The sequence below is a fragment of the Gobio gobio genome (assembly GCF_949357685.1).
Source record: "Gobio gobio genome assembly, chromosome: 14".
Lineage (NCBI taxonomy): Eukaryota > Metazoa > Chordata > Actinopteri > Cypriniformes > Gobionidae > Gobio > Gobio gobio.
Window position 1 is genome coordinate 4,759,389 of NC_137107.1, and position 25,339 is coordinate 4,784,727.

At 38.4% G+C, this 25,339-nt stretch overlaps 1 protein-coding gene across 2 annotated transcripts in view; it reads left to right on the forward strand.

Moving 5' to 3' along the window:
• Positions 1 to 14,557, forward strand: part of pdlim4 (PDZ and LIM domain 4) — a 74,343-nt gene extending 59,786 nt beyond the window's left edge. Inside the window, exons 6-8 of one of the 2 annotated variants that reach the window (XR_013817926.1) lie at positions 3,573 to 3,726; positions 11,844 to 13,380; positions 13,485 to 14,557. Coding sequence is in view for 1 of the 2 variants with exons in the window: in XM_079835227.1 (XP_079691353.1) it covers positions 3,573 to 3,726; positions 11,844 to 12,048 (359 nt within the window). In the remaining variant the exon portion in view is untranslated. Of the gene's footprint in view, positions 1 to 3,572; positions 3,727 to 11,843 lie in introns of both variants that reach the window. The other variant, XM_079835227.1, reaches the window with a different exon arrangement.
• Positions 14,558 to 25,339: the final 10,782 nt, after the last annotated feature.

The following is a 25,339-nucleotide window of genomic DNA, read 5'->3' on the forward strand; positions in this document are numbered from 1 at the left end:
ATAATCGTGATATTCAAAGCACGAAATATTGACATCGTGTTAATTTAGGGTGTGACAATATACCGGTATTGGTGATAACCGTGATATTCAAAGCACGAAATATTGACATCGTGTTAATTTAGGGTGTGACAATATACCGGTATTGGCGATAATCGTGATATTCAAAGCACGAAATATTGACATCGTGTTAATTTAGGGTGTGACAATATACCGGTATTGGTGATAACCGTGATATTCAAAGCACAAAATATTGACAACGTGTTAATTTAGGGTTTGACAATATACCGGTTTTGGCGATAACCGTGATATTCAAAGCATGAAATATCGACATCGTGTTAATTTAGGGTGTGACAATATACCGGTATTGGCGATAACCACTATATTTAAAATGAATAGGACTCTTATGATAGCATGACACGTAAATGTTCCAGTGTCCCGAGTTTTCTCCCACCCTATTACACATTGTAGCAGCCATAAAAATTGTTCAGCTTTGTTTGTAATGTCAAAGTAGTTATATTTAGTTTTGTTTATTTATTAAGTTAATTTAGAAAAAATGTTTGGAGCAATTTTTTGTCTGTTAAATTAAAGTTTTAGTTTTTTTAAAGTAATGACCAAGCGGCCGACAGTGAGTTAACCACGTTTGATCAATTTAGCCTCTCAAATCAACACTTGACTTGACTTGCCTATAATACAATCTATAGATATAAAACACTTCAAGTGTCCAATTATGTTTGTTGGATAAAAAAAGAAAAACTAAATAAAAAGTAAAAATGTATTTGATAACTTTTTCCCCCAAGGTTATAGATATCGCGATATATCGATATCATGAATTATTTTGGCCACAATAACCGTGGTGTGAAAAATCTAATTTCGTGACAGCCCTAATCTACATATGTGCATTTCAAGACATTTGGAGGCCAAAAATGGATAAGAAATAGCTTTAAAAACATGTCAGTGGACAGTAGATTATTTGTCAGTACCTGCTCTCTCCTCATCTCCATCAGTCTCTTTATCTTGCCCCGTCTCTTCCTCTCCCAAAGCTGAACTCTTTTCATTTTCATCTGTCAGTGAAGAAAGTAAACATAGGGTCATGTAATGATATCCACTGGAGGCAAGCTTGCAGTTGAACCCATGTGCAGTTTATTACAAGAGAACAAAACACACAAGGATTTGAATGGACTTGACCTAAACGGACTTGAAACATGAACTCACCAACAGTGGTACAGGGAACAAAAAAAAACCCATCTGGATATGCAAAAAAAATCATATTTTTGCTGGCAGTCTGAACATAGGCTGAGTTTAGCTCACAGCCCTGCTGTGAGGGATAGAAGTTCAGTGCATTCATTGTGTTGTTGTTAAACAACAAACCGATTGTTCAGCTGATGAGAGGTCTTTCAGAGAAAAATAGTTATTAATAGATGTTTTTAAAAGTTGTAAATTGTGAAACTTGCGTGATCTAGGACCTATACACAGTGTGTGCCATTGTGAAGACTGTAAGTCAATCCCTCACAGCCTCATTTTCATCTGTGTTAAATAACCTGACTACGGTCTGTAGGATTGGACACCACTGGGTTAGTTAACCGATTCAATGACTCACTCATAACGCACCGATTGGCATAATCCAGTAACCTTTTTGGTCTTTAAAATCACTGCACTCTCAAAAAAAAAAAAAGATTACAAAATTGTACCTTTTAAGGCCGTCACTGGGGTGGTATCCTTAAGGGTAATTTTTTGTATCTCTAAGTCGGGGTAGGCAAGTTCGGTCCAAGAGAGCTGATGTCCTGTAGAGTTTAGCTCCAACCCTACTAAGCCACCACAGTATAAAATTCATGGCTCCCAGCATGCATTGCAGCATTAAGTATGTCTCCATTGTTGAGATTCATATGCTGATTCTTGATATCTGTGTGCGTCTAAACTTTTCCCCCCTAGAATGTGTTTAAAAATTTTAATTCAGAATATCTGATCTGTGGCAAGAAAGTATTGTTGGTGAATATTATTTATTAATGTTTATGGATTCTTTTGATTTGAACAGATTATGTGTTTTGTTAACACTGTAACAAAAAACACAAACTCACATAAAAAGCCAAGAGTCAAACTGCCCAACTAAATGAAACACTGATCCACATAATGGCGACTAAACAACATTTTCAATAAAAGATCAACATCTAAACCTCTGTTCATTCTCAATAAGAGCTTCTATAGACGACTTTCAGGACTGAACTTGCCTTCCCCTGCTCTAAGTAGAAGAAAACAATGGTATAACTGTTCCCTAAGGACCAATTGTATCACTTTAAAGGTAGAGTTATACGTTTTGTTCCCCAAGGAACAAAATTGTACCTCCACTGTACCTTTTTTTCTGAGTAATGAGATGAATCAAAATCCCCACGACTACCCCACAATCTGAACTCAACTGCCCTTAAGATCTGCCTGTAGATGTTGATTGTCACACCTGACATTACATTTGCGTTTGCTTTGTCAGTGGTTTATCATTTGACCATTTAGTTATATAATTTTACTGTCTATCATGGCAGTATTTTACTGGATTGATTATGTAAATGAAATATCAAATAGTTTATATTTTGTTACAGATTATGCTACCCCATTATGAGGAAATGTGTCTGATTGATTCATTTGATTTATCATTGAATTTGGTTTGAAAGTTTGTTCGAAAAGTTTGAAATCATAGTATCTGCAGCTTGAGGCACCAGAGGAGCGTTGGTTACTTCATGCGTGTCAATCTTTTTGTTGCAGAGATTCGTTCTTGTAAATAACACGAAGGGCCCTATCATACACCCGACACCAGGCAAGCCGTTTTTGCTAGTTTAGCCCGACGCAGTTCTCATGTTCACGTCCAGCTTCACGTTGTTTAAATATCAAATGCACTGCTCATCTGCTCACCCATGGTCTGGTCTGAACACCAGGTGTGATCAGGAGCATTGCGATTGTGAGGAACTGAAAACCACTGCGCCATTGACCAACACACACCTGCTCTAAAGTCAATAGTGCAGTATTTGTGTGTAATTTAAAGGGTGTGTTAGTAATATGAGCATAGGCGGAGCACAACACACACTGATTATAACACACACAGGGACGCGCAGCAGCACAGACACACTCACATTTTTAAATATGAAAAATGTAAGTATTCCTCTCTGGAGAAGCGTTCAGTCTCTCCTCATGTAAATAGTGAATCCGCCCATGGCCCGAGCACAACTGGCTTTTAAAGGGAAAGGGAGATGAGACTCTGATTGGTTTATTGCACGTTATGCCCAAAACACACCCATGACTCATTAAGAGACGAGGGACAACCCTTTTAGACCGTGTGCCTGGTGCGCCGACCGTCTTTCCCATTGTTAAACTAGCAAAAGTGGACTCGGACACGCCTAAGTGCACCTGCACCATGAGCTTCAGACTGGTAAAATAGGGGCTGAATGCTCCTTTTGTTAAAGATCTCTTCGATGTTGAACCATTGTGTTGTCTTAATGCAGTCAATGCTGTTACAACAAAAGAAGAACACTTGTGAATATGAGAATATCATATTCTGTGCCCTTGACTGCTGTTTATTTGATTTTCAGGGGTCTCACCGGTGGAAAGACATGGGGTAAGAGGCTTGCGTTCCCCCGTTAAATCCCCCGTGCCGAAGCTGGGCAGCCCCATACCGGCTCCTCTGTCGCCCATCGCCGGCTTACAGAAGCTGCCTCAGTGCACACGCTGCGGGAACGGCATTGTGTAAGTGACATGTATTGCTGGACATCTTCGTTTAAGGGTCACACTTGACTCCTTCTCGGTCAAAAGTGACCAAAGCCTTGAAATGTAACTTATTTATATATATATATATATATATATATATATATATATATATATATATATATGTGACCATGGAGCACAAAACCAGTCATATTCATGGAAATAGCCAACAATACATTGTATGGGTCAAGATTATCAATTTTTCTTTCATGCCAAAGATTATTAGGATATTAAGATCATGTTCCATGAAGATATTTAGTAAATGTCCTACCGTAAATATATCAGAAATGTATTATTAGTAGTGATATGCATTTCTAAGGACTTCATTTGGACAACTTTAAAGGAGATTTTCTCAATATTTAGATTTGCACCCTCAGATTCCAGATTTTCAAATAGTTCAAGACAAATATTGTCCTAACAAACCATACATCAATGGGAAGCTTATTTATTAGCTTTCAGAATATTTTAAAATCTCAATTTAAAAAAATGTACCCTTATGACTGGTTTTGTGGTCCAGGGTCACAATATTTGGTCGAGATATACGACTATTTAAAAATCTGGAATCTGAGGGTGCAAAAAAACACACATTTATGATATGTTTACGGTAGGAAATTTACAAAATATCTTCATGGAACATGATCTTAATATCCTAATGATTTTTGGCATAAATAAAAAATGGATAATTTTGACCCATAGAATGTATTGTTGGCTATCGCCACAGATTTACCCATGAGACTTATTTTTCCATTAGAATTTATATATGTTTTATATATACAGTATTTCACATTAAAATAGAGTGAAGGCCTTTAAAATCATTTTCTTTAAGTGAAAATAGTGCTGGAGGCATCAAAAAAATACAAACTAGTGTAATGTGTAACCACCTGTATAGCTCCCTATACATAGAGAGACTTTTGGATTCCCGTTGTATTTTTTACACATCATTTCTTAATTTTATTAGGTTTTGCATTTAGATATACACTCACTTAAAGGATTATTTGGAACACCTGTTCAATTTCTCATTAATGCAATTATCTAATCAACCAATCACATGGCAGTTGCTTCAATGCATTTAGGGCTGTGGTCCTGGTCAAGACAATCTCCTGAACTCCACACTGAATGTCAGAATGGGAAAGAAAGGTGATTTAAGCAATTTTGAGCGTGGCATGGTTGTTGGTGCCAGACGGGCCGGTCTGAGTATTTCACAATCTGCTCAGTTACTGGGATTTTCACGCACAACCATTTCTAGGGTTTACAAAGAATGGTGTGAAAAGGGAAAAACATCCAGTATGCGGCAGTCCTGTGGAGAAAATGCCTTGTTGATGCTAGAGGTCAGAGGAGAATGGGCCGACTGATTCAAGCTGATAGAAGAGCAACTTTGACTGAAATAACCACTCGTTACAACCGAGGTATGCAGCAAAGCATTTGTGAAGCCACAACACACACAACCTTGAGGCGGATGGGCTACAACAGCAGAAGACCCCACCGGGTACCACTCATCTCCACTACAAATAGGAGAAAGAGGCGACAATTTGCACAAGCTGACCAAATTTGGACAGTTGAAGACTGTAAAAATGTTGCCTGGTCTGATGGGTCTGGATTTCTGTTGAGACATTCAGATGGTAGAGTCAGAATTTGGCGTAAACAGAATGAGAACATGGATCCATCATGCCTTGTTACCACTGTGCAGGCTGGTGGTGGTGGTGTAATGGGGTGGGGGATGTTTTCTTGGCACACTTTAGGCCCCTTAGTGCCAATTGGGCATGGTTTAAATGCCACGGCCTACCTGAGCATTGTTTCTGACCATGTCCATCCCTTTATGACCACCATGTCCCCATCCTCTGATGGCTACTTCCAGCAGGATAATGCACCGTCACAAAGCTCCAATCATTTCAAATTGGTTTCTTGAACATGACAATGAGTTCACTGAACTAAAATGGCCCCCACAGTCACCAGATCTCAACCCAATAGAGCATCTTTGGGATGTGGTGGAACGGGAGCTTCGTGCCCTGGATGTGCATCCCACAAATCTCCATCAACTGCAAGATGCTCTCCTATCAATATGGGCCAACATTTCTAAAGAATGCTTTCAGCACCTTGTTGAATTAATGCCACGTAGAATTAAGGCAGTTCTGAAGGCGAAAGGGGGTCAAACACAGTATTAGTATGTGTTCCTAATAATCCTTTAGGTGAGTGTATATTTAGACATTCTAAAAGACTACTTTTTGTCCAGGTTTAGATATTTTTTGTTAGATAAGTATCAGGTTTTGCATTATGATAGTTAGAAAGGGCATTTTTGTTACTCAGTATTTGATCATTTTAAAAAATCAAACAAAATAAGGAATAAATAGCGAATCTGCACGGTGGATGATTTGTTGTTTGTACCACCATAAGATTCACTGAGCTTTCGTATTTTTTTTTCTTATTTCCCATTCGTTTCCTATGTCGATCAGTTTTGACCGCGAAGGAGCCCTAACCCTTTAACATATCCGAATCATGTCAATGATTATTTTGTGTGTTCACATAGCTAATGTGATAAAATCACCAAGTGTCATCCCATTCCAATGAAGCAAAAACGTAAAAGATTTTCGGCCATTTCTGCCCAAAGAGGCCCAGAGGGTTAAGAATGTGTTTAAATGTATAGCAATATTTGCTGAGGAAAGCCCCCAAATGAACATCAAGACACTATCGGCCGGTTTCACAGACTAGGCTTAAGCTAGTCCAAGACGAGCTGTTTTAACTGAAAGCAACTTGCACTTATACATCTTAAAATATATCAATATTATGTCTCAAGATGCACACCAGTAATGTTTTTTTCTAAACATTGTCTGTGAAACCGGGCCTATATATTATTGAATAGAGTTGAAAAGCCAGTAGATGTTTGTTTTATTATCTTTGAGTCGTATCTCGCCGTAAATGAAAGACATGAAGCCAGACCTGCTGTGACATGTGTTCGCTCCCACCGCACAGGTGCTCCAGATCATACTGTGAGCCACTCGACTGCTGTTGGCACTTTCCCACAGGAACATGAGTAAACACTGAAGTCATATGATAAGGAAGTTCCACAGAAGAGAGAAACAATGTGCCTATTGTAAATGCTGTTGATAGATATTATAACTTACAAATATGTTCCTGTTTATAGAGATCGTGAGTCAGGAAGTGAATCGTGATAAGTGATAAGTGATACGAGATGATCCAATCAGCCGTCAGGTTCACATAAAAGAGATTTGAGCGGAGAAGTAGCTTTCTATTTTATTTCATAGTTGGGTCATGTCTTTTCAGATTAGCCCATTTATGAAAGGGATTTATTGTTTGCTCTGTTACTGACCAAACATTAGTTGCTAATCCTACTTTAGCAATTGTTGCTGACAACCATTTTATCATTCAAGCCTTTTCTCTTTTAAAGGGGTCATGAATTGAGAAATCAACTTTCCCTTGAGCTTTTGATACATATAAGGTTATCGTAATATTAGAATATCCTGTAAGTTTCGGAGCCACCTACGCCTGAAGTCTGTAGCTCCACCCACCGACTTGCGCATGGCATGTTATTGCAAATTACACAGGCCTACGTGGAGCTAAACCGGATCAAACTTCCAAGCTATAAACATGCCATAAGTTTCCTTCGAATTCCAATATTAGAAATGCGGTTGAACTTTATTTTTAATGAAGATCCAGCTTACCTTGGGTGAGACATTGCGTCATTTCACCGTGGATTCGTTTGTAAACGAGAGATTGGATTTGCAGACAGAATAAGATTAAAAAACAATGCTGTGCCTTATATTTTGGATCCGACAGGAATGACGCAACACAATTATGCGAGTAAAAAATTGTTTTATATGTGATACTACTTAATAAACAGAATTAACAATAACTACCCATGCTGTCACAGGCTGGAGTATCCTTTGTATTTGAGGTGTTGTTGGTTCATTGTCCTGCGATTCGGAATCAGACTCGAACATGTTTTGACCAGGGCTCGCAAAATCGCTAGCCCGATGTCCCGGGGCTAATGTGTTTTCCAGTCGGGCTACCAAAATGTATCACCGGCCTGCCCAATGGGCTATCTTAAATAGTGAAATAACATTCCTTTCCTGATGTGCGCTGTTCACTTTCTTGACTTGATATTTGAAGGAAAAATACAATTGCGGAAGCTTTGAACATGCTGATTTGACCGCAGTGAAGTTTAGCTAATGCACGTACTTGGCTCTTCAATGCGGCACGCCCATAAAAACAGAGTGTTCCAGGAGAGAGGCTCAAAACCAGGGTAGAAAATAGCCTATTACTTATTCATTATGTTGTTTTTGGATGTAAAAACCACGCAAACGTCAAAAGTTGACCTCAGACAACAGTATAAAAATGTTTAAAAAGCCAGTTCATGACCCCTTTAAAGGTCTGTGCATGGAAGTCCGTAGTATTATGATAGTTTTAACAGAATTTATTCAAAAATGTAGATGTTTTTCACTTTAAAATGACAGTCTATTTACTTTGTGCAAATAGCCCATATCATTGGTAGAGGGTATTTACACTAACTCCGCCCACTGACATCTGATTGGCCCAGACAAAATTACGGAAGACGTTGGATTGTCAGTTGCAATAGTATAGTGGTGAGGCGTGTGGCAGAAAGTTGTGACGCAAATCGACCCGTGTTCAATTCCGCCTTTTGCCGAACTCGCTCTACTTCCTTTTCCCATCACAAATCAGATCAGAAAGACAATTATTCTCAATAAAAATTAAGAATATGTTCTAAAAGTGGAAATAAAGTGTCTAACGTGTGTTTAATAATAAAGTGTGTTAGGGTTAGGGGTCGGTGTAGGGAGGCTTTATTGTCCAGATAAAGGCGGCATCCATTTAATCATTTTAATAAATATAATCATTTACATGCTATATTATTTTTGCATACCGTTTAGTGTACAATAACACTGAGGTGCAAATGGTATCTGCCACTATTTATAAGTGTAAATAAAATCTGTCAATATTTTCACTTAGTGCAAACAGCCGCTGCCTTAAAATAATGGTCCAGATCACTAGTAGTTCTTAGAGAGTGACTTCGTAACATTTGAGTAATTAGTGATGCATTTTATGAACACGTTGAAAGTATAAAAAAACACGTTAATGTTGTGATTAGTAATTAATTATTAATTCTTTATCATTTCTCATAGTTAGTTGATAGTTATTAAGTGAGAGTGAGAGTAATCTCATTCAGTAATTTTTTATTATCTAATAAGGAACTATCTTAGTCCTAAAGTTGATATTACTTACTGATTAGTTCAGTTTGTTTCCATACTAGTTAATAGTAGTATCTGAAGTGTTAATGTAATATTGCTAATTTGTCTTCCTGCATAGTTACTATTAATAACGAACCATAGTTACCAAAAAACAATCAAGCAAACCCAGTCCAGTTGAGAAAAACATATGCAAAATGTAACGTACCACATTACTATACATTTATTTACTATTAGTTACTTTTTAGGGAGTAACACAATATTGTAATGCATTACTTTTACCTTTCCCCAACGCTGATGCACCAAATCAATAAATGTAACTTTTTGTTGAAAATGGTATAAAACATTTTTCAAAACCATATGAAACCGACAGGAATACAAATGGTAATTTCCTAAAAAGTTAAGTAAAAAATAAATCGTTATCTTGGACCATTGACCCAATTACCAATGTACCCTTTGGCACATGACGTCCACCGGACTGGACAGATGTATTTTCTGTCACTGAAGAAAATGTACGAGAAAAATATTATTAAAATCTGGATAAAAGTATAATGTTACATCTTATTTAGCTGAAAAATATTTTTGCTCCTGTCTGGTTTTCTGAGAATTAAAGGATTGAACACTTATTCCTGAGGCACTTGGTGCATCTCCTGTTTCCTCCACCATTTTGAATGTATGATGCAATATCTCAAAACAACAAAGAGATACAAAGACAAATATAGCTGCAAGCAGCCGTTATCAGGGCCAAGCGCAAAGAAGCAAACAAGGAAGCTAGCAGCAGACCAACTGCAAAAATGAGTAAAGACATTTGGAGACAATTTTAAGCAAAAAGGTTGAACATTAATACATTGAGTTGTATAGAGCCAATTTCATGTTTTTTTTAATTATAGCGCCAGCAAGGGGCACAGTCCCAACGTTCTTTTTGTGTGTCGTCAGAGTGCCCCCATACACAAGCGTGTCAAATTTGGTGAAAATATCTCATTTCGTTTAGGAGTTATAGACATTTATTTTTATGAACACATAAAAAATGACCCACACCTGACTTTGCATTTTTTTGCCATTTACAATAACATTTTTGACACTTGGCCCATGACATTTAGTCAACCCGCTATCAATCCAATTTTCCTGTGGTTTCGAAGATATTCTCAAATGTTTTATAAGCGCTAAATCACAATGCTGCACAAACCATAAGGCGAAACCTGGCATGTTTGGTATTGTTGGACTCGGCAAGGAATCAGGAGACACAAAAAGTTACTCCCGTGAAAAGGAATTGACCACACCCAAAGTTATAAGCGTTTGAAAAAATTATTTTACCACTAGGTGGCGCTGGTCCGAAACCTCTCAGGCTCCTGCAGGGCATTGTGCTGATGACCCCTACAGAGTTTCGTAACAATCCATTATTGCGTTCTTAAAATACAGCACTTTGGCACATAATTCAAAATGGCCGATATTAGAAAATTGGATATCTTTCGACTCCAAATGTATGATTTTTTTTGACAAACCATTCAGGAGTTAACTGCAAAATTAGCCATTTTTCATATCTCCGGACCAGAAGGACCAGCGCCGAAACGCAGCATGCAACCTCAAGTCATGCTTGTGACAACTTGTACCAAATTTGGTCTGAATATGATGAAGCGTTGCGGAGATATAGCCTTTAGTGTATTTTCGCAACCACTATGTAAAATTTGTCTGCACGTTGTTTGCGAACGGTTGTACGGATCAACTGGAATTCCACTTTTTGTCGGCATGGTCTGAAGATGATCTGGTTCAATTTTCGTGAAAATCTGAGCAACAGCCTAGGAGAAGTTTGAAAAAGTAGGTTTTTCGGATAATTCAAAATGGCGGGGAACATTTTGTTTCTATCCCTTATGGTTCAAAAGTTATTAAACATGAGTGAAACTTTGAACAGGTGGTGACGCTTGAGGGATTGAGTTAGAGACTCCAAATTTGCTATGGTGACTGATCAGACTGTTCTCTATCAGTGTGCCAAATTTCATAACGTTCCTGCAACCTTCGCTGCTTGGCCCCTAATAATTAAACGGATTCGTAGACGTAAACGTTTTGGGGGGTTTGCCACTTAGTGTTTGGGTCATGGTAATTCAATTTAAATGTTTCAAAATGACGTCCAAATATCTGTCCACTGTACTCATGCATGAAACGCTTAAAGGTAGCCTTTTGTTTAATTTTTTTTCAAAACTATATGAAATCGACAGAAAAACAAATGGTAAATTCCCCCAAAAAAAAAAAAAAAGATTGGTCCTTTTCTTTATCTTGGACTACACTGCAAAAAATGCTTTTCTTACTAAGTATTTTTGTCTTGTTTTCAGTCCAAATATCTAAAAAGTCTCAAAACAAGAAGCATTTACTAGCCAAATAAAAATTATTGTCTTGTTTTGGGGGGAAAGAACTCAAAATTAAGTGAGTTTTTGCTTAAAATAAGCAAAATAATCTGCCAATGGGGTAAGCAAAAAAATCTTAGTTCAAACGGAAAACAAGATTATTTTGTTTACCCCATTGGCAGATTATTTTGCTTATTTTAAGCAAAAACTCACTTAATTTTCAGTTATTTTCCCCCAAAAAAAGACAAAACTTCTGCTTGTCTAGTAAATGCTTCTTAATGTAAGATTTTTTAGATATTTGGACTGAAAAGAAGACCAAAATACTAAGTAAGAAAAGCATTTTTTGCAGTGCATTGACCCAATTACCAAATGAAGAGACAATAAAATCCCATGGCACTGAGTAGGGCTGCAAAGTTTCCAGCTGATTTTTTGGAAATTTTCCAGGATTCTTTTGGAAAGTTTCTGTAAATGTACCATAAACGTTCAGCCCCTTTCCAAGTACTAAATGACATCTAACAAGTGTGTTCTAACTGTTTTACCACAGGGGGACCATCGTGAAGGCCAGAGACAAGCTGTATCATCCCGACTGCTTCCTGTGTGACGACTGCGGGCTGAATCTGAAGCAGAGAGGATATTTCTTCATCGACGAGAGTCTGTATTGCGAGACGCACGCCAAGGCTCGCGTGCAGCCTCCCGAGGGCTATGACGTGGTGGCCGTCTACCCCAACTCCAAAGTGGAACTGGTCTAAACACACACACCCTTTAACCCAAACACACACACGTTTTCGTTGAGGATTCAGCTTGGCAAAGCGGAAATGAGACTAACAAACTGATATTTCTCCTGAAGCTCTTTTCAGCCCCTGCTCAACTTTATCCTGGACTCTCGCGTTCTGTAGTCTGTTAACCTCTGTTGCTAACAGAGCGATTCTGCTGTTGCTTTAAGGGGAAAGTTTGACATGTAAGATAACGGAAAGGCCCAGAAGAACATCTGTTCACCTGAATTCCAGTGGCGCACCAGCCATTTATTTTTCTGAACGCCGTGGTGGACTGAGGTGCTCAAAACGGCCACGAAGAATGTCTCAAGCCGCGTGGAAAATGGAAATGGTACTCAGAAAGATTGGGACGGTGTGTTTCTCCTTCGGCTGAGAAGCCAAGCTGTGTGTTTTTTGTCGATGAGCTAGCTTCCATAACCACCACATCCAGCTTTATCTTTGGCGTAAACTGAAGAGAAGGAGTCTGTAGGAACGGAAAACTGCCTTTTAGAAGATTTCAGCTTGAAATTGACATGTAATTGCTTTCCTAAAAGTGTCAAAAGCACAATTTCTATTGCAACTATGCATGGCATTCTCAGAAAGAAGCTTCTCTCGTTCACATCATAGAAGCAAGAGTTTGAATCAGCAGCCACACATGTGTGAATGTTAATGTGATGAATCTACTAAATAGGCGAAAGACGGTATTATATAAGGTGGTGTATATATATATAATACCTTCTTTCGCCTATGTAGTAAATTCCTCATGTTTTCTGTTTAAAGCTAGCCACCTGAAAACATAATGACACATTTCTACATGACTCGAGTATTGATGTTTATGTAAACGTATTTTATGTACAAAAGCAGAGTTGAAATGTGTTGGTCAATTTGACTGCGTTTGCATATTTGCGTTCACTTAAAGGGGCTATATGCGTTTTTCTGAAATTTAAACTCGCGACTGACACCTGTGGCCAAAAAACAGAACTGCTCTTATTTTCTGCTCGCTCTCGCAGCGGTGGTGACGTCACATCCGCAGACAGCGCGGGAAAAAACGACCCGCCAGAAAATAGGAAAAATAGGATACAGGCTTACACTGTGAGCGGACAAGGTGTCAGTATGCTCATCAGGAGATGTTTGAGTCATAAATGGTAAAATAAAAAGGCTATTGTTACGTTTATTTTGGGGAAAAAGTTGCATATAGCCCCTTTAAAAGAAAATTGTATTTTGTCTTGTTTCCAGTCTAAATACTAAAAATTCTTAAATAAAGATGCACTTACTAGATAAGTGAAATGACATAAGATATGTTTTCTGGAAAAGAGAGTTCAAAATGACGTGAGTTTTTGCTTAAAACAAGCAAATGATCTGCCAATGGGGTAAGAAAAATAATCTTGTCTGTTTGGGACTGACACAAGAAACACGATTTTGTTTGTTCTAAGCAAAAAAAACACTTAATTTTGATTTTATTTTCCCCCCAAAAAAAAGAAAAGAAAAAATATCTTGTCATTTAAGGGTGCAGTGTGTAAGTTTTAGTGGCATCTAGTGGTAAGGTTGTGATTTGCAATCACACACCGCTTAATGAACTTTTTTTTTTTTTATATTAAAATTGCTGTTTTTATGAATATAATTTATTAGACATTTGATTAAAATTTAAACCATTAAAATAGAATCCAGGAAACTTGAATTTGGTATAAAATAAAATTACATTTGAGGGGGGGGGTGTTTCATAGAGCCCTAAACATGTCATTTTTGTAAAGTTTCATGATTTCAATTAATTAGACATGCTTTTTGATTACTAAAATTGATTTTAACCACTAAAATGGAGTCCAAAATGAAAAAGAATTTAATGGAATTGGGGGGGGGGGGGGATTTCATAGGGCTCTAGATGAGATTACACTTCTACTGTTAATGAAATTTTGTTAGGCTACATGGTTTTCATTATGAGATGTTTAGACTAATTGTTTTATAATTTAGATGGGCTACAGGTTATTTTTATGCCAAAAAGTGTTTATTTTCAAAGGTGCAGTGTGTAAGTTTTAGCGGCATCTAGTGGTGAGGTTGTGAATTGCATCCCCCCTCCCTTTCAAAGCACATAGAGGAGCTACGGTGGCTGACACAGGACAAAGATGTCGACGTCTGAGACAGCAGAGAGTAGTTAGCACTCTGTAGAGAAGTTTGTCCCTTTAGGGCCACTGTAGAAACATGACGACGCAAAATGGCGGCTTCACTGTAAGGGAGAAACGGCTCATTCTAAGGCTCCTGGAGGGCCACTATCCTGCACAGTTTAGCTCCAACCCCAATTAAACACACCTGAACCAGCTAATCAAGCTCTTATTAGGCATAGGCCGTTCCTCAAAACCAAGTACGCGAACCAAGTTCGACTCAGGAGAACGGACTCCAGAGGAAGTCTGCTAAGGGATCAGCAGCGTTCATGATAGCATCACTCAGCTCGCTCTCACTCCTGTATGTATATTTGAGGCTACAATAAAACAAAATATGTCATAAAACATCACTCTGCCTCTTTTCATTTTCATCTAAGAAAAATCATAAACATATTAATAACCACACAAATGTGGTTCAGGCAATGCATACCTGGATTATCTTCACTGTAACAAAACGAAATATAAAATAAACCATGCCTCTTTTCGTTTACATTTGACAAAATATTAAACATTAATATGAGGTTCACCCAATAAGTGTGCAAATGATTATCACTGACTGTAATAAAATCAAATATGCATAAAACACAACTCAGTCTCTTTTTGTTAAATGTTCGTTTTAATGATCAAAGAAATAAATTAAACTTCTCTTTGCCCTCAGTCAAAACGATCTGCCATTGAACAAATGATGATTCATGAGAGCAAAGATCGGCCGTTAGATCCACACAAGAGGAATTATATCTGATGTTTAACCACTACAGGACATCAGAGCAGCGGCAGACGGCTGAAGGACTGGCCGAGGAAAGGCTGCTCTCGCTGGGGTTAATGAGCGCTGAGCGCCGCTGATCCACTGGAGCTCACAACTCCACACACACCAGATGAAACTTTCCAAAAGGAAAACTTTTTTTTTTCCAAACTTTACACTAAAATATCTTCATTTGTGTTCTGAAGATGAACGGAGGTCTGACGGGTGTCGAACGACATGAGGGTGAGGAATTAATGACAGAACTTACATTTTTGGGTGAACTAACCCTTTAAGGAAGTGAACGCTTGCCAATGGAGAGCGTCCAGACTCTCTGAACAAATGAAATGTGTGATAAATAAATACATAAATATTACACACTGCACCTTTAACCTATCTAGTACATGCATCTATTACACTGGAAACAAGACACAAATACCAAATAAGAAAAGCATTTTTTGCAGTGTAAAGTGTGTGATTTAAACTAGATGTATTTTGCTGGTGTGGACGGCTTCTTCATGTAAATCAAAACCAGAAGAGTAAAGGAGATGTGCTTCTACTTCTCGGCTTTTCTTTCTCTGGTGACGCTTTTGTCATTCTGGAAAAAACAACACAAAAAAAACACGATAAATGTTTGTTTTTCTAGTTTCTAATGATTGGTGTGTTTGTGTGTGTGTATTACGAGTCTTCTGTAGATCATTTGAACGCTAACAGATCATCTTTTAACAGGAATTCCTCTTTATATGAGCAAGGATTTACTTGTCATTCCAAATCCTTTTGACGTTCTTTCTTCCGTGGAACACAAAGAAGTAATGCTCATGCTCCAGAAATCAGCATGAAAGGATTATAAAAGTAGTCCAAAGCCATATGAGAACGTCCCAGAGTACAACACAGAGTCGGCCCAGATCCGGCCCACATCTGGAACGCTTTGAATCCACATCTGGGCCGACTCTGGGGTTGTGTGAGGAACTGACCACCATTGAAGCCGATATTGATTTTCAAACTTCTTGAAACACTGGTTAAACTATTTATTTCTTCTTTTCATTTTGTGGCAAGTTCTCATTTTGGGTCATGAATGCGCATGCAAAGTTTTAACACAGATGTGTTTACAGAGTTTAGTGGTTGAAGCCCAATTGGTTTCGATGCAATTCGCCAACACACAACAGCAAAGAGTCAGAAGAACTTCACTCAAACTCAGAGGCTGTTTCTTCTTCTATTTCAGTTTCACAGTCGAAAGGATGTTTTCTGGTTCACTGAAAAGTATCCAAAACCCACGATGCTTTGAGAACCAGACACTATGGGATATTTACACTAAATACAAATAATATTAGATACTATGTATGTTAGATGGGGTTAAATTGAAATATATTGAAGTTAATACATTTCTCACATATTTCTTTCAGTCTCTGACAAGCTACAATAAAGGTTTTCAGTTTTTACATGAATCTTATTTTTGATATATTCTTGTTTCATCATGTTTCTTATAATGTCATGGTGTCAATTTGAGCCCAAATGGCGTATCCAGACCTGAACTTAACGAGAGAGTGAAGTCCTTCACTGTCTCATGATCGGTCAATTCAGATGTTTTCCACCTCCTACTTGGAAATAATGTCTGGAATGCCATTCGAAGTTGGACATCCGACCTGTGAACTCGGGACAGATCAACCCTGACCTTAAAGAGATGTGTCATTTGACATCACTTCCAAAATGGCGGCAAATCCTGATTCCATCCCAGAGTGCAACATGGAGTCGGCACAGATCCGGGCCACACCTGGAACATGTGGATTCAACACGTACCGGATCTGGGCCGACACTTTGTTGCACTCTGGGAATGAGCATATCGATACCTTTCCTTAAAATGAAGTGATGCCTTATTTTGTTGCTTTTCGTCAGCTGTTTTAAAAAACCATCTGTTTTTGCCATGCCTTTCTCGTTGTGTTGTGCTCAACATATGAACGTGATGTGATTGACTGGAGCTCGCTGAGGTCGGAAGTGGGACATTTCACCTAGAATATTCCCACTTCCGCCTTCGTCTCAAAAGCAGCATTAACCCTCTGAGGTTCTTCATTTATGGGTCAAAAATTATCCGGAGGGCGGGATTAAGATAAAAAAGATTTGAGTAAAATCAATGAAATATATTTTTGTTCAATAATATTTTTTCTTTTCTTTTTTGGTGTTTTGAGATAATTTTATGATTTATAATTAATATTTATGCAATAAATATGACCCATTTTTTCCCATTGAATATAATAAAAAAATTATATATATTTTTAATTTTTTTAATTTTTTTGAATAAAGCTGTATTTCATTTTAGAGTCAAGCCTGGGCCTCATGAAAGCAATTTTTTAAATGAAATTGGTGCCATCCGGTGGACACATTGAGCATTTTTATCACGCAATAGCACATTTTTACCACTATAGTGGATCTTGCGTTTTATAAAAAAAATGTAAAAATCGTAGCTTCATCGGAATGGTCTGTAACTTGGTGACTTTATTGGTACTTGGTATATGAACACCAAAAAAAATTGGGGACAGGATTTGAAAAGTCTAAGTGGTCGTAAAAAAAATAGTCACACTCAGGACCTTCGGGTCAAAAATGACCCCATAGGAAATGAATGGGAAATAGGGGCAAAAATATGAAAATACAGAGTTTTTTTGTGCATACAATCTACAAATCAGCCAGAATGCAGAAAAAAAGGACTCAACAGTGAAGATCTCTAAAACATCAAGAGTGCAAAACAGACAAAAAAACTCACACACACACACACACTTATACACACTTATACACATGCACACACAAATTAAAGCTAACTGTGTTTTTCTGTGTGTGTGTGTGTGTGTGTGTGTGTGTGTGTGTGTGTGTGTGTGTGTGTGTGTGTGTGTGTGTGTGTGTGTGTGTGTGTGTGTGTGTGTGTGTGTGTGTGTGTGTGTGTGTGTGTGTGTGTGTGTGTGTGTGTGTGTGTGTGTGTGTGTGTGTGTGTGTGTGTGTGTGTGTGTGTGTGTGTGTGTGTGTGTGTGTGTGTGTGTGTGTGTGTGTGTGTGTGTGTGTGTGTGTGTGTGTGTGTGTGTGTGTGTGTGTGTGAGTTTTTTTGTCTGTTTTGCACTCTTTAGTAAACCAATGCATAACCAGCAAAAGCAGCGCTGCTTGCATCTCCTCCACTTGTTATTGTTGCAGACAGTATCGCACAAAAATGATTCCTGTCCGTCTCTGAGACAGTAGCAGGTCTGGCGGAAAAAAGTTCCTGTAAAAATGTTCCTGGTACAAATTGTTCCGGGTAATTTTGGTGGAAACGGGGCTATAGTAACCATATTCAAATTAAAGGTTCGAATGGCATCCGCCGATATTACCCAAACGACAACACAGTGTCTGAGTTTGGTATAACCTACTTATTAGCAAATAATCCGAATAATGAAGCGCATGTAAACTGGAGTAGAGTTCAGCTCGTGTCACGTAATCTCACGGCGACCTTACCCTGATTATTAGAAATGATCGCATTATTGGTGCACATGTAAACATAGTCATTGATGTGTAAGGGTACTTTCAGTCTGTCCTACAATCACAGAGACTTTGAGGATCTGCTTTAGGTGTGAACTCTGCCCTCCAGAAGCAGGATTGGGCACATTTGGATAGGCCAGGGCAAATCTGGCCCTCGAGATCCGTTTTCCAGCAGAGTTTAGCTCCAACCTTAAAGGGTTAGTTCACCCAAAAATGTAAATTCTGTCATTAATGACTTACCCTCATGTGGTTGGACACCCGTCAGACCTCCGTTCATCTTCAGACACAAATGAAGATATTTTAGTGTAAATCTGATGCTCTGAAAGGCCTCCATTGGCTCAATGCACTTTACACTCTCAAGACCCTTAAAAGACACTAAAGACTAAAGTTACAAAGTCCATCTCACTACAGCGGCTCTACAATAACTTTATGAAGAGACGAGAATAGTTTTTGTGCGCAAAAAAACCCTAAATAACGACTTATATAGTGATGACGATTTCAAAACACGGCATCATGAAGCTTCGAAGCGTTATGAATCAGTGAGTCGATTCAGCAGTTTGACACGCGATCCGAATCATGAATCGACTCACTGATTCAAAACGCTTCGAAGCTTCATGATGCCGTGTTTTGAAATCGTCATCACTGACATGAGGGTAAGTCATTAATGACAGAATTTTCATTTTTGGGTGAACTAACCCTTTAATCAAACACACAAGCTAGTCGAGGTCTTCAGGATCAATACACAGCTGCAGGTGAGATTGATCAGGGTTGGAGAGTGTCACATTTGTTCACGTGTATGAAAGAAACGTCTGTGTGTTGAGCAGAATGGCCTGTATCTGTGAGCTGTGTTTCCATACTGGTGCACAATTACCATTCGCTCTTTTCCTTCTGTCACAACAAACCCGTGTGCTTGTGCTTATCAGACACATCTCCAAAAGTGACCGACATTGAAATCTTGCAGTTTCCATGGTGTAACCGAGCCTGTTTTCTGGTGGAGATTTCCCCAGCTGAGAGGTTTGCATGTAAATGAGAGGGGTTTGTGATTTCAGCTGTCAAGGTCAAACTGCAGCTCTGATGCACGGCTCACACTCGTAATCAGATCCAGAACCAGCGCTGCACTTCACATTCCTTTTCTTCTCTATCCCTCGCAATCTCCAGCCACAAACACACACTGCTTCATATTGTGGCAAACCCTCAGTTTGACAAACACAAGTTGGGTCATTGGAAATATATTGTGGATGGTGTTGGTACTTCATTCTGAGAGTTTTTCCTCTCAACACTTGATTAATCGTTTAAAAAAAATAATTCAATTGAATTGTGATAACAGATGGGTTTCTGCCAATGAGTACTCTCAACTCCATTAGATTTTTATTATTATCACAAAATCAATCTGAGAAATTACTTAAAACTGTTAAACTGATATAATCGATGATGCATTGATTCATAATTGAATGTAATGTCTTCCATTGAATGAAATATCCAGTAGTGGGTCAGAGGGGCAGGACTTTAACCCTCTGCTGCTCTTCATTTCTTTAGTTGTCTTCCCGATCATAAGTGACCGGACACCTAAAAATGCAACTTCCTCCACCCCAGTAAAACCAATGCTATTTATTTTTCTTCAATAATATTTTCTCTTTTTAATTTTGTATTTTGAGATGATTTGATGGTATTTTTTAATATTTATGCAATAATTATGGTCTATTTTTACCATTGAAAATTATACAAAAAAATGTTTTTGTATTTTTGTTTTTTTATTGCAGTATTTCAGGTTAAAACAGAGACTAGGCAGATTAGCCCCTCTTCTGGAATTATTTAAGAAATCATGCAACCATGTGTGTGACCACTAAAGGTCTCTATGGAAAGGCTTGAGAATTCACTAGTTCTCTTTTGAACACATTTAATGATTTTTTTTTTTTGATGGATTTGAATATATATTTAAAAAATCTCAAAGACTATTTATTATAAAGTTTTGTGTGTGTTTACATACCTAATGCTAGAAAAGTCACCAAGTTTCATATCATTCTGATGAAGCTGTGATTTTTAAAAATTCAAAATGTGGTTCATAGGTTCAGTTTTTCATAGGTGTGTGTGTGTGTGTGTATAAGTGTACGTGTGTGTGTGTGTGTGTGTGTGTGTGTGTGTGTGTGTGTGTGTGTGTGTGCGTGCGTGCGTGCGTGCGTGCGTGCGTGCGTGCGTGCGTGCGTGCGTGTGTGTGTGTGTGTGTCTGTCAATATCACACTCTTGATGCGTTAGAGTGTCACCCCTTGTGTACTTTTTTTCAGCATTGTGGCCGATTTGTAGATTGTACACACAAATATTCAGAGAATTTGTGTGTTTTTGCAGATTTCCCATTCATATCCTATGGTCGGTCATTTATGACAGAAGACAATGAACGCTACTTTTTTTTTTTACGACCAATTAGCATCCTCGAATCAGGACCCCAATTTTTGTGTGTTTACATCCCTAATGCTAGAAAAGTCACCAAGTTTCATATCATTCCGATGAAGCTGTGATTTTTAAAATTTCAAAACAGAACATTTTCCGGTCAGAAATGACTGAAGAGCAGCAGAGGGTTAAATTCAGTGGAAAGTTCATCGGTTGCTGAACTATTTGGGGCAAATGGATGAATAAAAACCAAGGGATAGTTCACCCAAAAATGTAAATTCATCATTAATTCCTCTCCCTTATGTCGTCCCAAACCCGTGAGACCTTCGTTCATCTTCAGAACACAGATGAAGATATTTCTGATGAAATCCGAGATCTCTGACCCTCCACTGACCGTTATCAATGTGACTCCAGTGGTGTAACCTCAAGTTTATGAAGCGATGCGAGTGCTTTGCACAAAAAAACACAATTTACCACTTTATTTACGAATATTTTCAAATATTTGAATATTATTTTCGAAAAACCTACTTTTGCGAACTAGTTCTACATTTTTGGGCCAATCGGAACCAAACCAGTGCAGCAAGATTCTCTGGAGTCTGATAGCCAATAATTATTAAACAAAAGTTGAAATTTCGGTTCACGGTCCCTAAACGCCGCCAAAACGTTCAAAGTAGGAGGAGCCACTTATATATATATAAATATAAATGTTTTATATATAAAAATAATATTTTTTTCTTAAATATATACATGCTCGTGTGTGTATTTATATATAAATAATAATTAACAGAGTACACACACATATATTATGTAAACACAAACTTTTATTTTGGATGCGATTAATCGCGATTAATCTTTTGACAGCCCTAAAAAAAACATAAAAATGTCTTTAACTACGCAACCCTAAGTCTGATTGACTTGAAAATTGGCATGCGGTGTCTTTGTCCCAGGTGCCAAGACTGCCTTTGAGGACATTCGCATATCTCGGAAAAAAACATGAAGTTTGAACAGCTAACAGACAGGGTTAGCAGAGGCCGATCAGAACAAAACTCGCTGGGCCTGTTTGACTCCGAAAAGTTCAAAAGAAATCAGCCACCGGAGCGCAACTTTGCGTTTTTCACGTATGTAAAGGATTGCATACTGCACTTGATTCACTGTCAATTGAATCGTTCGTTAATTACTAGCGATAACTTTGGCAAACTAGTCCTAGGTTTTTGGCTCAACCTCGATAAAACCCCTGTGGCACAATTCTCTGGACTCTCTAGGTCAAAAATGATCAAAAAAATGTCAAACTTTGGCCTTTGAATAGCTTATACCAGGGTCCTTTAGAAAACAGGGGCTGGCCAAGTCTACCCAAAAGCCTATCGTTCCTAAAGGAAAACTCAGAACATGATTCAAACAATAATGCAAGCTTTTATGAAGATCAGCCTATAGGTGGGGCTATAACTGTTAAAAAGCTTCAAAAAACGTATATTGCCTATGGTAAATTGCCTGTATTGGCTGTAAATGGTCTTTTTCAACTATAATCTAAGTGGGTACATGCTTGCTAAAGGTCTTAAAGCGCTTGGACCCCGATAATTGCTGTTAGCAGCTATATTTGTTATTATTTTTGCCGTTATCTGGTTGGTATATCAATGTTATTTTAGTATCATTGAGATACTATTATAGTTTGTTTTTCAGTCCCTCCAGAAAAACGCGATTATGTGATCGCATGATTTAATGCATAATCAGCCAAAGTCCATATGCGGGGGTCGCATTTTTTCAAATTCGCCACATAAATTGCCTATTTCCGCGTGCAAAATATGCGGGGCTGGCATTATTTCATAATTCCCGCATTTTCGTAGCAAAAAAGTCATATATATTAGCAGAAAGTTGAAAAATGTTTGTTAACTTCACACAAGCCGCGATTTCCTTATATTGCCATGGGAACGTTTTGAGGTGACGTAATTACCCGACGCGAAAGTCATCGAAAAGTTGCAAACCCTGTGGTGAAACCATAGATATCGCTGAAACCATGATGAAGCTCGCAAACTCCCATTGGCCAACAACAATAACAGCAAAAGACCAAAGCAAAGCAGTTTCCCAGTGTGTTGACCGATTTCAAAAAACAGCATCATGAAGCTTCAGAGCGTTATGAATCAGTGAGTCGATTCAGCGGTTTGGAGCATTATGAATCAGTGAGTCGATTCAGCGGTTTGGAGCGTTATGAATCAGCGAGTCGATTCAGCGGTTTGGAGCATTATGAATCAGCGAGTCGATTCAGCGGTTTGGAGCGTTATGAATCAGCGAGTCGATTCAGCGGTTTGGAGCGTTATGAATCAGCGAGTAGATTCAACGGTTTGAAGCGTTATGAATCAGCGAGTCGATTCAGCGGTTTGGAGCGTTATGAATCAGTGAGTCGATTCAGCGGTTTGGAGCGTTATGAATCAGTGAGTCGATTCAGCGGTTTGGAGCGTTATGAATCAGCGAGTCGATTCAGCGGTTTGGAGCATTATGAATCAGCGAGTCGATTCAGCGGTTTGGAGCGTTATGAATCAGCGAGTCGATTCAGCGGTTTGGAGCATTATGAATCAGCGAGTCGATTCAGCGGTTTGGAGCGTTATGAATCAGCGAGTCGATTCAGCGGTTTGGAGCGTTATGAATCAGCGAGTAGATTCAACGGTTTGAAGCGTTATGAATCAGCGAGTCGATTCAGCGGTTTGGAGCGTTATGAATCAGTGAGTCGATTCAGCGGTTTGGAGCGTTATGAATCAGTGAGTCGATTCAGCGGTTTGGAGCGTTATGAATCAGTGAGTCGATTCAGCGGTTTGGATCGACAAAGTCACGTATTTCAGCGGTTTGACACGCGATCCGAATCATGAATCGACTCACTGATTCATAACGCGTCGAAGCTTCATGATGCAGTGTTTTGAAATCGTCATCACTATATAAGTCGTTATTTAGGGTTTTTTGCGCACAAAAACTATTCTCTTCGCTTCATAAAGTTATTGTAGAACCACTGTAGTGAGATGGACTTTGTAACTTTAGTCTTTAGTGTCTTTTAAGGGTCTTGAGAGTATAAAGTGCATTGAGCCAATGGAGGCCTTTCAGAGCATCAGATTTACACTAAAATATCTTCATTTGTGTCTGAAGATGAACGGAGGTCTGACGGGTGTCCAACCACATGAGGGTGAGGAATTATTGACAGAATTTTCATTTTTGGGTGAACTAACCCTTTAAGAGATTGCACTTTGTGCATTGGAAGCACTCAAATGTCTGTTTTGTAAAGCTACCTCTGTAAAACAGGAAGTTATTTATTCATTTTTTCAGAAGTTGTAGCATATTCTTTTTTTAAAGCTACAGAACTTGTTTGACTCAATGAGCCGTGTGTTTATTAAGGTCTTCAATAAAACAAGATGAGAACTTAAATATTCCCAGCACTTTCTGTGATGTAGTGCTTTTTTTTCTCTTTTTCATCAAACCGCAGTTTTTGCAAGTTTTTATTTTATTTTAATTTATTTTAATTTATTTTTATCGCATAAAAATCACACATTTTCCATCGCATTTTTTAAGAAAACGTGCCGCATAATAAATGATTTTTGCCTGCAACAATCACAAAAAAGCCGCATTTTTCTGGAAGGACTGTTTTTTTAATAGTTTGGATTAGTTTTAGTTATCTATCCCGACAGCACATCTGGGACGTGTGGATTCCACATCTGGGCTGACACTATGTTGCTCTCTAGGATAATAAACCCGGTTCCTTGTGTAATCAAAGTACAATTTAACATCATAATGTGTCAACTATGGGATATTTGCAGGAAGATATTTGTGTTTTGGATGCTGTTGGTGACTTCTTAACTAGCTAAACCACCAGGAAGACCACGCTTGCTGCTGAACATGTTATGCTGGACCACCAACATCTAGTTTTGAAAGATGGGAAAGATACAGAAGCATGCATGCAGAAGCAGATCTTTCACACAGTTCACAAGACCAAGTTTGGACAAAACGTTTGGGAGGCAGATGTGGAGAGCGCTGGGATGGAGTATGGTTTCGATTAAGAGCAGAAAAATAGAAGCAGATATCTGTGGATCTTCCTCTGCAGCCGCTAAAAATAAGCCAGCCGCTTTGTGTATTGTAAAAGCCATCAGCAATCATTACACAGCATCACAATGTGTCTTCAAAAACTCCTAAAACTCCTTCTGTGCCAATGACTAGTCAAGAACACGGAGAATTACAAGCACATATACTGGAACATTTTATAATAATGTGTTCTGGCATGCACAGGGACTGAATATAAAAATAACTGCAGACATATTTTACACAGGACAAGAAACATTCAGGATATGCTGAGAGAGTAAACCTGAGGAAGTTTCCTAGCTTTAGCGTAACCGGTTCTGGAAAGACAGGGAATTACCAAGAAAACGGAAAAGCTTGTTTCAACAAGTGGCACAAAAAATGTATAATCGTTACAAATTCGACAAACATTGGAAATCTGTTGGTGAAAAGGTGTAGAAATCCCCGTTTCACATGAGAGTTT